General features: G+C 51.2%; 1 protein-coding gene across 6 annotated transcripts in view; it reads right to left on the reverse strand.

Moving 5' to 3' along the window:
* Positions 1 to 1,002: 1,002 nt before the first annotated feature.
* Positions 1,003 to 16,133, reverse strand: part of RAB3IL1 (RAB3A interacting protein like 1) — a 33,958-nt gene continuing 18,827 nt past the window's right edge. For 2 of the 6 annotated variants that reach the window (XM_074954663.1, XM_074954666.1), the window contains exons 3-12: positions 15,906 to 16,001; positions 14,784 to 14,861; positions 13,801 to 14,016; positions 11,427 to 11,552; positions 10,041 to 10,169; positions 9,783 to 9,895; positions 8,652 to 8,675; positions 6,051 to 6,150; positions 4,357 to 4,423; positions 1,003 to 3,832 (exon numbers count right to left, since the gene is read on the reverse strand). In XM_074954663.1, the coding sequence (XP_074810764.1) occupies positions 3,750 to 3,832; positions 4,357 to 4,423; positions 6,051 to 6,150; positions 8,652 to 8,675; positions 9,783 to 9,895; positions 10,041 to 10,169; positions 11,427 to 11,552; positions 13,801 to 14,016; positions 14,784 to 14,861; positions 15,906 to 16,001 (1,032 nt within the window). In that variant the 3' untranslated portion in view covers positions 1,003 to 3,749. Of the gene's footprint in view, positions 3,833 to 4,356; positions 4,424 to 6,050; positions 6,151 to 6,555; positions 7,644 to 8,651; positions 8,676 to 9,782; positions 9,896 to 10,040; positions 10,170 to 11,426; positions 11,553 to 13,800; positions 14,017 to 14,783; positions 14,862 to 15,905; positions 16,002 to 16,133 lie in introns of those variants that run through there. The other 4 variants (XM_074954664.1, XM_074954665.1, XM_074954667.1 and 1 more) reach the window with 4 other exon arrangements.

Here is a 16,133-nt window from a genome sequence, read left to right on the forward strand (position 1 = left end):
GCTCCAGTGCAGAAATGAATGGGAATTGCCTGGTATTGGCCTCCCCTGCCCCTACTGAAGTCAGTGGGAGTTTGGCTGTTGAGTCTTTAGGGGCATGCTCCAGGTCTGTTGGAAGTGAATGAGTTGCTATAAAACCACAGCCTTAGGACACATGTATTGCCAATTCATGTGTAGAGCTGAAAACTTCCCAGGATCCTTTTATATTTAAATGAGAACTGACCTCCAGGGCATCTTCAACCCCAGCAGCGATGGGGAATGGCATTTGGCTGCTGTGTAAACTCATCTGAGGTGACCTCTTGCAGCTGGAGCCCACTGAAGGCTGAGGGTGACCTGATGCAGCAAATGATTTAGACTCTAATGTAGCACATTTCTGGACACTTTTCTGCTCTGATCTCACCCTGCACCTTGTTCACCTTTGATTTGCTGAGTTTCTTTCCCAGTCACCAGGTCCCACATGGCAGAAGCAAAGATGTGGTGCTGCAAACCCCCTTAAAACTCAGCATTTGCCTGACCAGTAAAACAATTATAACCAATCTACCCCCATCTACAACAGTGGGGTTTGAACCCAGCAACCTTCAGCTCCAGCATCTACTCCTTGAGCTAAAGAGTTAACTCTCCTGGTCGGAGGGGTAGCAGACACATAAGAATCCTATGCCGCTAGAGGGAGGCAAAGACCCACATTCTCCTAAACTGGCTACACAATCACTGCCATTCCACTCTTCATGTAACAGCATCATGGTATCCCCTGTTCCTATTGCAATACTGCAGTTCCAGTGTCTCGGATTTGCCAGTTCCTACAGTGGCACCAGGGCATATCCTAGTCGAAGCAGTGCAGGAACCCAGGGTGGTGCACTATGGTCAGCAACTCCACACCAATCTATGTGCCCTACATAAGCTCATCCTGAGGAGCCTTAGTCCAGCTTATCACCACAGAGCGACAGTATTCGGATCCTCATTGTGGCCACTAAACTGCTTCCCTGCCCTCCCTTGGTGTGGCCAGGCCAAATATGGAGTCTGGAATTGTGATTCTTCCTCTAGGCAAAGGTTTATTTTCCTTTATAAAGAGCAGAGTGCAGCCACCTTGCTGTTTAAATTGAGCAATTAACACACTGTTTTTGTCTTACATTTAAAACAAAGTGTCTAGACCAATAACAGCTTGCAGTTCTCTAGCTCTTTTCAGCCCAAAGCACTTTACAAACCGATAGGAAAATCTACACAGAGGGATCATCTCACCCATTGCTGACCTGCAGTGACCTCCAGGCTGGAACAGGGCAGCTGGTTAACAGCACACAGCAACATTACATAGCAGTTGAGAGCAGAAACCAAAGTAAAATAGATCCAGGTGGAACTGCAAGGAAAGAGCTGAAATCTGAATCTGAGGAGGACATTCTCAGCTTTCCCTCATCACAGCTGGTGTAAATCAGAATAGCTCCACTGGACTCAGAGATGCTGATTCACACCAGCTCAAACGCTGGCACCCAGCCTAGCTTGTCCTTAAATGCTCTCTCTCCAGGCCTGTAATTCACAGTGTAAAACATCTTCCCTTACAGAAAACAGCTAATATTTTTTTCAGCCAGGATCAGAGTGAGGATTTCCAGGACACCCAGCTGCTGAAGAGGAATTAAACTTTGCAATCCCATTATGGCTCGTGGCTGTCGAAGCAGAGCCAAGCAGTGGGGCCACAACTGGGTGCTGGTGTTTCAGACCAGCCCTGTTCTAAGTAGGAGGAGGCAGGTACCATGGGAGCATTTCCAGCATCCTCCTCCCACCTACCTTTGGGGAGCAGGACTTGAGTTTCACTTATTGACCAACCCTTTGCTTGCAAGTGCCACTGTATGCCATCGGGGGGCACCAAGGGCCACCAGGCAGAGCCTCCCACAGCGCAGCAGGGCGCAGCCAGCATTCGCACGATCAAAGGAGTGCCTCTCCCAGGATTGCTGCCCCACGCTCAAGAGGCTCTTATGCAACGAGGCATCTGCTGACCTGCAGACAGCCCAGAGGTTCTACTGCCATTTGCCCCCCGGTCCCAGACAAATGCAAAGCAGAACGGAAGGCGACTCACGCAGAGCGTTTTCCTTTGCACATTATCAGGTTACTTGTGCAGCAGCTCCTCCGGGGAGAGGCTGTGATGTCACAGATGATCTGAGACTGGGTGCTAACGGGCCAAATCATGCCTCTGCTGATAGCAGTGGAGTTACGTCACAGAGAAACGCGGCCCAGCAGCACCATGCGAGATGGCACAACAGCACAGGACGGCAGCCGAGATGATGACATAGTAGACAAGGTTAATTATTCAATTATAAAGACAACCCAAGGCAAGGATCATGGCTTTGCAAGGTTCTGCACAGCACCATGTATATTTAAATGTCTGAGCCCAAGCCACTGGGAGTCCAAGGATTTCAATGAGCTTTGGATCAGGCCCTCCCAGCACTACTGCATATACTCCTATATTAACGACAGTGGGAGGGGAGATGTGAGCTGCAGGGGGGGCTAGCAGATGGTTGCCCCAGGCCCTGTCACCCACATGCAGTGGTGTCTCAGGGCTCCCCTGCTGGGGAGCTGGGAGACCTTTAAGGAAGCACTGACAAGGCTCGGGTCCAATACAGGAGTCACTGGGTGAAATTCTACAGTCTCTGTTATACAGGAGGTCAGACTAGATGATCTAATGGTTCCTTCTGGCCTTAATCAAGCAGCACAGAAGTGAATGCCCAGGGCCAGAGCCTATAACTGGCCACTGAGTAGTGACTGCCTGAGTTGGGGGCTATAAGGAGAGCCAGAGAGGAGACAGCTCCAGGGAGGTGAATGCCTGAAGCCACAGCCTAGAAACAGGAGTGGCTACGAGGCATCTGTCCTTGGCTGGGGTTTAAAGCAGAGCAATAGGGAGATGCTCATTCCTGCAGTGACCATAGCAGGGCACCGCTGCCTCACGAGGACCTGAAGAGACACTGTCTGCAGCCTAGTACAGCCAACCTCAGCATAGCTGTGGCCAGCTTTTCTGTTCTGCAATTTCCATTTGCACTGAGACCAAGGCCCCAGGCATGGAGCTTTGGCCTACGCTGTAGCTCTCCGGCTCTGAGCTGGATTAGAAAACCAAACCCTGAGCTGAAAAGAGAATCAAACCCCTCTTTGTGACTGAGCGAATGGAAAGTGACTCCGATAGGCAACTGCCAGAGGAGCAGGGAAGCACTTGGAAAACATGCTTTGCATGGCTCTTAGTGAGGTTTTTGTGCAGTGCTGGCATTTGCAGGGGGCACCAGTGAGGGCTGGGGGCACAGCTGGGCAATACTGCACCCCTGCCTCAGGCAGAGGGGTGGATGTGGGAAGGCCCAGCTGCAGTTCGGTGCCGAAGGACCCACTGCCAAACGGGGGAGCCCCGGACCCGCCTCGTGCACAGCAGGTCTGGGAGAATCCGCAGAAGCAAGATCGTATATAAAATTAAAAAAACTGGCTATAGGCAGCATAGAGAAAAGGGTCCACTATGGACAGAACTTAGAGCTGGCCACCCCCCAGAGCTCAAAGGACCAGCCCATCTCTGGGGGGAGAGGGAGTATCTGCATCTCAGTCGCTGTGAGAATGGCAGCAAGGAGGCCTTTGGATGGGGGAACTCATGCTCCTCCCCTCTGCAGTTCATGTCAGGCCAGGAGAGGGAGGGAACCCCGTGGGCGTAGATGCACTGCCTCAGTCTGTCTGCCTGCTGGAGTACGTGATCTTCAAGCTGGGGCAGCTCCCTTCAGACGGCGAGGCCCAGCCTACATCGCGCTGGGGTAGAAGCCCAGCTTGGCCATGGACATTTCCCTTCTGAGCCGCATGATTTCCCAGTACATCGGCTCCACTGCAAAGCAAAGGGGCAGGGGGGTTAGCCAGCCCCACGCTAGGCGCCGTGCGAGCCACCTGGTTTAGCCCCTTCCCCTATGAGTGGGACGTAGCTCCACACCGAGAGTATACGTGGACTGGAGTGAGCCACAGGAGTAGGGCCATCCTGCTCAGCCAGCCCTGCAGCATGGGGCACAGCCCCCAAAGCACAGAGTGTGAGCATCTCCTTTCCTTCTCCACCCCACTCCTGCCCGTCCCACACCTCAGGCCTCTTGTCCCCCTCCCTTGCTTCCCTGCCCCTTTACTGACCTCTCTCCCTCAACCTGTCTAGAGCTCTCCACATCTCCCTCCCAATCAGCTAGACTGGGGCCCTCCCATCCCTCCAGAGCATTTACTAGGCTGAGGGAAAATCCCATCTGCCCTCTCGCCTCCCTTCACTGAACATTAGGAACCCAGTCCCTTTCTGTAACAGGGAGCAGCTCTTGCAATAGCTCCCACTGACCAGCAGTGGGCAGCCACACCCAACCCTCAGCTGCCTCTTACCATCCTGTCTCACCAAGCCCTGCTGGATGTAGCGAATGTAGGTAAAGAAGTTGCATACAGCTGTGATCTAGGAAAGAGAGAGACATTGCTGTAAAACGGCCTCACCAATGATAATAATAGCACAGCAGGGGCTGGCCAAAGCAAAGACAGATACGCTGGCCAGAGGACCCCTTTTCCTTAAGTCTGCAGGGTTTGGCATCGCCACCACCCACCTCAGTGCTTTGGCATCATCATCTATGCTCACAGGGCTGATTTTCACAAGTGCAGAGCACCCGCAACTCCAGCTGGAGTCAATGGGAGCTCAGCACTACTGTCGCTTTGGAAATCCTGGCACAAACCCATGGGACTCTCCCTGGCAGGAGGAGGAGAGTATAGTGGGATAGGCAGGGGAAGTGCAGATATAGAGCTAGACTGGGAGTAAAGGGTGGTGGGGTCTAATGTCCGCTCTGCCACTGAGGCACTGTGTGACCTTGAGCAAATCACTTCATCTCTCTGGGGCCCTATTTCCTCACCTGCAGCAATACCGAAGTACTTTGAGAATTATGGCTGAAAAGAGCTTTCTAAGTCCTGTGTATTTTAAGCCAGGGATGAGAGTTAGGAGAGAGGCAGATATTTATGTGTATTCAGTATCAGAAATTAAGGCTGTGTAAAGATGATGGGGGGAGAGATAGCTCAGTGGTTTGAGCATTGGCCTGCTAAACCCAGGGTTGTAAGTTCAATCCTTGAGGGGGGCCATTTAGGGATCTGGGGCAAAAATTGGGGATTGGTCCTGCTTTGAGCAGGGGGCTGGACTAGATGACCTCTTGAGGTCCCTTCCAACCCTGATAGTCTATGAGCAGGGGCTGGCAAAGTTTCACTACAATATTTGTAACTGAAACATCCTAGGCCAGAAATAAGGACCTAGAACTTTTGCACTTTGTGAACATTCAGACTTGAGAGGAAGAACTGAGCTCTGCTGAAAGAAGTTTTACAACATGGGAATTTCTTTTGTTTGAAAACAGCCCTAGAGAAAAACTACACTGTTTGTGCAAGGAGGGGTTGTGCTAAATTGGACTGCTTTTGTTGAAGTGACAAAGTTTGAGCTCTGTTGCCAATATCCCCCACAGCCCTATGCTGTAGGGAATGATTTGTTCCTTTAGGCCCCAAGTCAGCAAAGCACTTAAACACATGGTTACCTTTTAGGCAAATGCTTGATAGCTTTGCTGAAGAGAGCTAAGCATAACCATTTGTTTAAGTACTTTGCTGAATCAGGGCCATAATAATACTGAATAATTTATCTGTTCAGTGCTCTCCAGAGTAAAAGGAGAGTCTGCTTCCAGAACAGCCTTAGTCACTGCTCTCCACTGCACAGTAACGAAACCCAGCATTCAAGGAACAGTGAAATATAGTGTTTGACAAAGGAAATCAAAGCTTCACAGAGAATCAAATCATGGAGGAGAGAGAAGTAAAGACATATTTTGAAAGTTACTGTTGCCTTAAATGAGTGACACAACCCAGACCACTGCATGGTATCGTACCCTGAGAAACAGGGCGGGGTAGCAGCGATCAATGCAAACTGACTGAGAGCCAACCCAACTCTATCAGCCCAATTCACTCCTACTGTCTTCCGTTGAGCTACACCAGGGATTACTCTGTTTCAGTTCCTGGAAGGAGCTGGGAAGAAGAGCTGGCCCCTGGGATACTGGAGGACTTACCCTGGCCCTGCAGGATGGTGAGATGTAATAATAGTTCCCAGAATCCCCTAGCTTGATGCGGTGTTTGCAGGCTCGGGACAGGCCACTCAGAGCGCACTTCCTGCCAGGAGAAAGGAAACCAGTGCTTCAGTGAAGGAGAACTCCTGGAGGAACAGAACATGGCAGCTAGCAGCTTCCTCAAGCCAACCCCCAGCAGCCAGGTCTGAGTCAGTCAGAGCCCAGGAGAGGAAAGAAGAAGGTGAGATTTGAGTTCTCTGCTGCCAGGAACAATTCAATAAAAGCTGCAGGAAGGGGCAAGTACAGGAGAATTCTCATCCTACATTTGCACAGAAGGCACCAGGAGCTACACAATCCCCAGGTAAACTGATACAGGGCCCTGCACGCCAGGGCTCCCCGGGATGGTCTGAAACCAGAAGGACATGCAGTGCTGGCAACAGGCCAGGAGAAAAGCTGTTAGACATTAGGATAAAGCAATGTAACAAGTGTAAAGAGTTCTGTCTGTTCTCTGCACCCTCTCCATCATACATGCACTGGGGGTTACTCGGCCTTAGGAAAAGGGGCTCTATGTTCTGTGAGGGGAGAGGGCTGTTCCTTCATCACGGCTCAGGGCTGGATCTGTTTGGTCAGAGTGCCGCACGACGGCTATTCAGACCGCCCCTGAGACCTGGTCTAGTGCACATCAGAAGGTCTGCGGCCAAGCTCAGATTGCGGTTCAGTTTCTTCACGCAGAAACATGGCACCATACGCTCCATACTCAGATCTTTAAGTTGTTCCATTCTACTACTATCACAGTGGGAGTAGTGGGGTTTTAGGACATATTCCCTCCATAATACAGATTCCCTGATGGACCAGAGCCACTTGGACCACCCAGTCTGATCCCTGCATTTTGCAGGGTCTCTCACTCTTTTATTCTCATTAACCTAGTCTCCAACCTTGTCTTAAACTCTGTAGCAATGGTGCCTTGACCAACCATCCCCTTCACTACTCCGTTGCTCTGAGCATCCCTCTTAGACCTTCTTCTTCCTTATCTTTAAAGTTATTGCTCTCTGTCCTACCATCTTCCAAGACTGGGAATGTTCCCCTTTCTCAGTTTATATTGTTGTTACTCTGAAGGTACTTATAAACCAAAGGCCAGATCCTGAACTCAGTCACACTGGTGTAAGTCCAGAATGCCTCTGCTTTTCCCTTGGCTCATGCCCAGTTCAGAGCCAAAGCCTGGAGCCCTTACTCAAGCAGAGCTTTCACTGAAGCCAATAGGAGTTTTACCAATGTTCCTCATCATCTGTCTCTGTGCACACAGCCACTCACTGGGAATTGAACCCAGTTTCAAAACACAAGCCTCTATCATGTGAGCTAAAAAGGACTAACTCCATTATCTGGAGACAGTCGAAGGCTGATAACCTCTTCTACGGTCCAGCCACAAAGGGGATATGTAATACTCTCTGGCAGCATGCTACTACATAGCTCCTTCAACCTCCCCTTATGCATGTCTTCTCTTCCAATCAGTGTATCATTCCTTTGTTGTCCTTTAACGCGTGCTCTTCCGGGAAGCTTTTTCTGCTGGAACCCACAGCACAGTCGGTCAGTTCTAACCTGTGCCAATGTCACACAGAGGCCAAGTTCAAACATTAACTTTTAAACTTCAAACACGAACTTAAACAAGAAAAGGTTTATAAATTAAATCCCATCTGCAACAAAAGTGGAATGCCCATGTGGTCTGGCATCTTCACTGAATGACCACATGGACTATACACTGGGGCTCATCGCTGATTATACCCAATGATTGCAGTTGGTATCTTGGAGGCAGTGAAGTTATAGTGCCCTCCAGAGTCCCTTTTAATCAGATGGGGCCTGATCCAAAGCCCACTGAAACTGAGGGGAGTCTTTCCAGATCAAAGACCAGGAGATGTTGGGGTGTCCTGATCTTCTCTGACTCTTTTCAACTGTCTGTAAAGAGAACTCCAGTTTCCAGCATTTGCCGGAAAATTCCAGGAACATTTCCAGCATCACTCCATGCAGCCCAATAGGGATTTCCTGGGATTTCTCAGCATTTAACCAATGTCACAACCTTCTCAGTCCCCACGCCTCTGGGCTGGACGTTGGCTTCACTCCTTAGCTGTGAAAGTAGCTAGGATGGCCATGAATCAGGCAGAAAGAATCAGAGAGATTGGAAATGTGACACCAAATGTTCAGGAAGGCTTGTGAGCCTGTTTAATTATCTTCTCTCCCCCACTAGCAAGGGATTTAAACAGACAAACGCACCAAAAAATAAAAGAAGAAGCCTGGCCTATGTTTTCTGAAGTGAGTGATTTGGGCTGCCTGGTTTTCGAGACATATTAAAGGGAGAAGATTTTCAGAGAGTGCCGAGCACTCACACTCCAGAAACCAGGCCTCTCTCTAAGTTCGGCCCAAAATCATTAGTCACTTTTAGGCATTTGTCCCAAAGAGTATTGTAAGTGGGACCTTCAATTCACGTTCCGGCATTAACAGGATTAAAAAAGTTACTGGCTAAACTCCAGCCTCAAAGCCATTAGTAACCAGGGGAGTTAGTAACTTGTTAATGGATCAGAGAAATTTAATCATTGGCTAAAAATCACTTACGTTACAATTTGTGACCGGAACCCGCTGTGAGAAGAGACAAAAGAACAAAAGGCGACCAGTCAGGATACACACAGGACGGCTTGGTTTTGGCATGGGACTAACACTCACAGAGTGATTTGTTTTGAGAAGAGAGAGAATGTGGAACAGCTTGCCATGCAGTCTATGTGTCATTCAGGTCATTGCCTCGTGACATGACAGATGACCTTTGGCTTGGACCAAGCTGACCTAAACACAACAGCTAAGCGAAATCCTCTCTCTTGGTCAAGAAACGTAAAGCTCAGGAGTCTGACCCCTCTCTGTTTGCAGTGATACTGGATTGAACCATTTCCTGCCACCGCCCTTCCTGGGGGAACTGAGGCCCTGTAACATCAGGAGCACAGACAGACAAGTGATTCCCAAGCTGTCACAGTAGTAACTCTGAAAACAGTCGATGCAGCTCTCAGGAGGGGTTGGGGGTGAAAGATAGGGAGGAGAGATGGGTGAGCTCATTTTGCCACATTTCAAACCCACCTAGAGCATCATGGGTTCAAAAATGTGATGTGAACTTGGACACTATGGGACACATGCATAGGAGAAATTGCAAGAGGGGAGGAATAAAAAACACCATCTGAGGGTCACCCCGTCCTGCCGGCTCAGCTTCTGGGGGTTCTCCTAGCCCCAGTACATAGCAAATTCTACCCTTGAGAGATAATGTTTTCAAATGACTCACCCTTGGATGACTCCCCCCACCCCGAGTTTAAGTTAGAGGAAGAAAATATTCAGTAAGTTTGTGAACTCCAAATAGTTTTTCCAGCCCCCAAAAATGACTCAGGAGGACTCCAAGGCCTCAAACTCCATGTGGTTCAACCAGCCCCTAGTGGTAAATGCTTGGATCCAGGCCAGCTTCTGGCCTTGGTTTGGGATGGGAAAACACACTGTGAAATATTAGCTAAAGAGGCGTTTCTACACCAGACTACTCAGCTACTACCCAGTACTGCTCAGATGCTCAGACCCCTCGAGAGACCTGAGATAGCGCTCTAGAGACACAGCAGAAGACTGAGCAGATGTGTGGGATGGAAGCTGCCGTAGCCTGGGAGGAGACTGGATGTGAGAGTCAGCGATGGCTGAGAGAGCACCTGGGAGGTTCCTTACTTTGGTCCGCCACATTCCATCGCCGACACCTTCACCACGGGCAGCGCCTGGGTAGCCACAGGCTCTATGGTGAGTGTGTTCCGCTCCACGGCCTCCCGCACCAGCTCTGATAGCTACAGCGAGAAACACAGAACTGAACTCAGATCGGCAAAGCTCATGTCCGGTGAGGTGGCGACTGCGCCCCTCCTCAGCATCAGTACAGCCTGAATGTCTGAGCAGAGCGATCCCCCAAGTCCTTGCTTCTGCTCCAGCGCTCACCTCCTGTTTGGTGAAGTCTAGACAGGGCCCCACATCTTCCCGGTAAATCCTCTCCAGGAAGGAGCAGGATTTTTCCAGAGTCGGGGATTCCTTCCAGGCCTGGAACTCGGCGAACAGGATGGAGTCAACCTGCAGCGAGTGTCAGGGGAGACAGAGGAAGAGAGAAGGTGTGGGGTTGGGGAGAGGGGGAAAAGACACCACAAGAGTTAGCACACCTATTCCCCAACTACAAGGCTGCCTTGGAACTGCAGAGAAAAGCAGGATCGCCCCCAGGGGAACCTCTGCATCTGCCTTGTCTGCCACCCACATCACCATCTCTGTGAGAGATTAACATGCCAGGTGAGGGTAGCTCAGTCTGAGGCCTGTGAAATGCCCGAGTTCCCCAAGGGCAAGGCAGAGTCCCCACTGGGGGAGGCAGCCAGAGAGCGAGTGAATAGACCAAATTCCCCTCTCATCCCAGGGCTAGCCCATGATGGCAACGAAGTTCAGGACATAAAGGCAGAATCCCCTCAGAGAAAGCGGTCAGTACAGCAAAGGAATGAGTCAGGGAAAAGTTTTCAGTTTTCCATCACCATTGCTATCCATTTGTGTAGCAGGTGTGCTGGCCCTTTAAAGACAGGTCCAAACCCTGCAGCCTCGGAGCTGCAGCAGCCCAGAACTGAGGAATTCTGAGAGGAGCTGTTCCCAGAAGTGATGGGGATTATAGGCAGCGGGGCATGCACAGAAGGGAAAGTAGGGTATAAGAAGCAGCCTTCCTTCAGAGCACCAAATGGCTACATTCGTTATGGGTCCTCTGCAGAGAGGGAGCTTTCCAGGGCCTGGGAGCTGCTGCACATATTCCCCTTTGCAGACGGGACTCAAATTCACAGCTGTGAGGGACCCACAGCAAATCTTGCCTCTTCCCTAGTCTCTCTCATTTTATATCTTGCTTCCCTGCCTGCTCCCAGCATGCCCTACAATTCCCATCAGTCCAACGCCAAATCCCAGCATGCCTCGGCTCTAGGCTGCAGCAGTGACAGGACCGTGCTGGGCCTGGCCCTATCCTTAAACAGCCAGCAGACCCCGTTATAGTTTGTTAAAGGAACATGGGGAAGGGGACGGGGGAACAAAACAAGCCCAGCATGAAAAAAACATAAGTGAACAAAGCAGCCCAGTCTGTCCTGACAGTGCACTAGCTCTATGCTATGGAGACTGCTCACCTGGTGCCAGGAGACAACTCCAGCGCCACAATATGGAAGTCAATTAGAGAAACAAAACAAAACAAAAAAAATGGATGTTAGTGTCAAAGAAAGGTAGAGCTGAAAGGCTGAAGCTGGGAGAGGCTGATGAATCCCACCCTCCCCCTAGCCTGTCCTCTGTGCCAATCTGTTCTAGCTCAGAGGTTACCTGCCGCAAGGAGGACGACGAGGAAGAATCTCCCACCAGGGCCTGCCAGCCTGGCTCATAGGTGATGTGGATGGCCTTCCCCGGGACAATACAGAGGAGCAGAGAGAGAAGAGTGGGCACCCCAAACTTTGAAGGACGAGTGGAGAGAAGAGAGACAGACAAGGAAACAGTTCAGAGGGGCAGCAGAGAAAGAAAGGCAAAAACATGAGACAGACGATACAGAAAAATTGAGTTCTACCCGTCAGCATGCCGAGTGCCTCTCAAAAGGTCGTAGGTTCTTCAGCATTTCCTTGGCCTATGATTTCAGAAGCGACCAGTGATTTGGGGTTGCTCAGTTTTTGGGTGCCCAGCTTGAGCTGCCTTAAAGAAACCCAATTTTCCCAACATGTTGCGCAACCCTGAGGCCCCATAAGTGTCTCTCAAGTCAGGCACCTAAAAACAGAGGCATTCAAATTCACTAGTCACGTTTTTAAAAATGTAGGCCCCGGATTTTAGGCAGCTGGTTAGCTGCACCAATGGAAATCCCTTGTGTAGACACAGTTTACACCAGAGCAAGGGCGCAGTAGGGACCTTGCCAGGATTATGCATTTAGTGAGCAAGAAAGGGAAAATAATTACCATCTTTGGTATTCTACAAGCACCTTCCAGCCAAGAATTTCCCACTGATTACAGACCTTCGGTGACTGACCCTCGTAACTATAGCAAGCAATTGACAGCATCAGCAAACACAGCCCTTTGTTGTTTATGAATTGCACGCAAACAGAGCAGGACTTTTACAAGTTTGTCCCCAAGTCACAATTGTTCAGCTAATGCCTGGCACTGGCTGCGCTAGCTTTTCAGCTGTTCGATATCAGCGAGTCAATAGTGCAGCTACCTGACTGGACACCTGAGTCATAGGCTATTGCTTCTGCTCCCTGATTGGATCACCTTGTTTAGCAGCTCACTGGAGTTTTGATTCATGCAGGGAGAGGAGCCTCTTTCCCTATTGCCACAAGAAGGATCTTTCTATTTGGCTACATACTCGAACTTCAAATTTCAACATATCTGGGTTCTTTCTTACCTGAGCAAGAGAAAGGTAGATGTAAACCAATGAAGCAAGACTTCATGGCTATTTAACAGACCCTTCCTTTGATTCTCTCCTCATGTTCACACACAGACCGTGTGTGTAATTCTAATCCCATACACGGTGATATTAGCAGCTGCTGAAGTGCAGACTGAATCCACCCATCCCTACTGCCATTCATTGAAGTCATTGTCAGACAAATGAGCCATCCGAGAGGTCAGCCCAGTCCTCTCTGGTCACCTCTTCCTGGTCTGATTAGCTGTCTCACTTCCTGGCTGCGTTCTAGGTACAAGCCAGATGGGCCAAGTGCCTCCCTGCTCTTGAAATGCTTCCATGCTGCAGACACCAATGCTCCTGGTGGTGGAGGCAAAGCACATGCAGCCCCCACTGCAACCACGTGTTTTTTCTTCCTGCTCAAATACCAAAACTTGCTTCCTTGTCCCTCCAGCTCTCACACCCACAAGGAGTTTTCCAGATGGCCGTGTAAACACTCGTGCAAAGGTGCGTTCACACAACTAGTCACAACACTGTTTGCAGAAAGATAAATTCTGGCAGACCTATGTTGTACTCACATCAGTGTTTAGGGAGACCAAATGAAACGGGCCACAAAACTCAGTGAAGGAAATTAATAGGATTTTAGCTGAAACAACAGCCACAAAAGCTGTTTGTATTTATTTGCCCGGCTCTATCCAGGAGGCAGGCAATACCTGCTTTGCAGGTAGAGAAACAGATGCAGGGAGGAAAGGTGACTTGCCCAAGGTCACACAGTGAGGCAGTGGCAGAGCCAAGGAACAGAAAGCAGAAATTCCTACTCCCAGTCCTGGGCTCTAACCACTAGTCCACACTAGACAGATGGGAAATCAAAGCAAACAGCATTAGCCAGAGCAGCCATTAGACTGCAGAGGCAGATCAGGAAAGCCAGTTCTCAGTAGTTGCTTATGGCCTGATGCCAGCACAGCTACGAGCCTTATCCATACAGCCAGGAAAGTCCTGCAAAGGCATGCAGGTTGTTTCCAGAGGTTCTCTCCAGAACCCAGACTGGAGTTAATCCTGTAAGGGGAAGTCCCCACAGTCTGGGATTTTGCCAAGAAACCCCCAGCTCCCAGCACAGCAAGACTCAGAGGACTCCTAATCCACGAATGGCATTACTGTGAACATCGCTGAAACCGCAGAGCAGGGGAAAGGCTGTGGGCTCTACAGACCTCAAGGGAATCCCTGAGAAGATCCCTCCACTAGGTCCCTCCCCAGCTCCTCCCCAGCATGTGGGCTCAAGCAGGGCCAAGAGCTGATGTGGTGAATGGATTTCACCCACCTCTTTGCACTCGTTGCTGACCGACTCCAGGGGCAGGCTCTGGCTGGTGGCTGCGACTACTGCACTGCTGGCACTCTTGTTCCGCCCGTGCCCTTTCCTGAAGACAGCTTTGGAGGGGCTTTGGAGCTGGGGATGCAACTCCCGGTTTGGAGAGGAAGGTGTGGAAGTGATCACCAGAGTTTTCAAAGCAGTCACCTCTGCTTGCAGCATGTCGATCTGGGAGACAAGGAGAGTCAGCAACGCCACCACCTCCACCCAGCAGAGTCCCATGCACTGCACAGGGAATGCATGCTCAGGATCCCGGGGCGTCCGCACCACCCAGCCACCCACTCAGCCTAGGAGACATCTCTTGATCCATCCACAGCATCCGCCCAGCTCTTCCACCCCCTGCTCGTCCCAGAATCTCAAACCAGGGAGCAGGGTCTGTGCAGATCAGAAACAACTTGCAGAGCCTTCCCTGCCCCTCCCAATCCACATCCCCCCAATGGCTCAGGCTCTGCAGGCAGGGCATATTTAAGTCTTGTAGCCAGAGACCCCTTCCCTGATGAGGCATCAGCAGCACATGTAGCTCCATGCCCCCGTGGTACATCCTGATCAGGGAATCCTGTCCCTAACTCCTATCTCCCCAGACTCCCTTATCCATGGTGCCTCTAAGCACCAGCTTGTCCTGCACTAGGCAACAAACTGCAGCTAGGTGAAGCTGCTGGTCAGTTCTGTGCTTGTGGGAGCCCAGGCAAAATTCAGGGCCCTGTTTTTCACAGGAGAGTTGGATCTGCTGCTGGTTTCAATGGCACGTTTCCCCACATTCAGTAGCAGCTGTGCGGTGAGCTGAGAGACCTGCTGACTGTCTAGAGGCCAGTAGTCCAGGAGGTCCCACTGGGAGGAGACTGGATGGGATGTGACCCTCAGCTACGTTGCTATCCCCCTGCCCACAGGCAGCCCTGTGTCTGTACAGCAGGGGGATGGGATTGGAGAGTCCTCACCTTTCCTCGGGCCTCCCTCAGCTGCTTCTCTGATGCAGCCTGCTTAGTGTTTGCATCTCTTACCATCTTGTGCGCTTCCTGCAGCAGAGGGAGAACGTGTTACCTCCTGCTCATCGCAGCCAGAGTCCCAGCTACACACAGCCCCTGTGATGAGCAAACCCACAAAACCAAGCAACACATTCTACCCTGCACCCTGGCGCTTTACATGCAGCTCAGCAGTTCTCCTGGGGGGCAAGGTACTCAAGGGTCCCCCCAGCGAGTGTGGCAGCCTTCCCAAGGACAGCGGGGAGCTCAGAGCACAGTGCCCCCAGCGCAGGCCTGTCTCCAACTGGCACAATAAGGCCCTAACCTTCCTCTGTTCAAGTGCTAGGCATTTGAGTGTCCTGGGCTGCTGGAAGACAGGATTTTACTGGCCTGTGAGCTCATCATGAGCCATGGCACAAGAACATGGGTCCTTTCATTATTCACCCTCTCCAGCAGAATGCAGTAAAGCAGCTCCCAGGGGTGCAGTGCACTGAGGGCATTGTGGTGCCTCTCTCCAGGCAAGGGCTGGGTGCTGGCATCTGGGAGAGGGTTGGGGAGCAGCAGGCAGCCTGGAGAATGGGCCACATGAGAACAGCTGCAGCAAGCCCAGGGCACAGCTAGGGCACCAGTGAAAGGACAAAACTGCCTAGCTTCAGCAGCAACAGAAGCAACAGTCGAATAAATCAGCTGCTTTGGGGGGAGCAGGACACAAACACCCAGACTCTCCTAGACTAGATCCCGCCTCAGACACCGCTGGCTGAAAACCGAAGTGTAACGAATACACGTGCTGCTTCATTTTATGTTTCCTGCCAGAGCGGCTGGGGTGCCTGGAGGTGGAGTGGGGGAAGGGAGAACGCCTGTTCCCCATGACAGTGCTCTGCATGCTGCCCCTCCCCATTAACACAGCTGCCAGCTTGCACCATGCTCTGCCATCCTGCATATGCAATCGGCCAGCTCTACTGTTCAGACTGGGAAGGGCTAGCCATGGATGCCCGAAACCCCGAGGCGTGGGCAAAGTGAGGAGAGAGCCTGTCCCAAGGGGGACAGTGAGTGACCTCCGTTTAGGGAGTAACTGGGGAAGGGGGAGGGAAGTGGTACCTCGAACAGACTGGCTGTCAGCTCCTCCAGCTCCTGCTCCAGCTGCTCTCTGACCTTTGACAGCCTCTCACATTCCTCATCCTTCAGCTTCAGCTCCTGCAGAGGGGACGCCGCCCGGGGACTTTGGCATGCTGGACAGAAGCACATGCCAGGCCCCAGTACGCTCTGCAGACAGCACCACCCTCTTCCACCTGCCTCATTCTCTCCCGCTGCATCCTGCTGCCCCCT

This window comes from Natator depressus, chromosome 6 (assembly GCF_965152275.1).
Source record: "Natator depressus isolate rNatDep1 chromosome 6, rNatDep2.hap1, whole genome shotgun sequence".
NCBI classification, from domain to species: Eukaryota; Metazoa; Chordata; order Testudines; family Cheloniidae; genus Natator; species Natator depressus.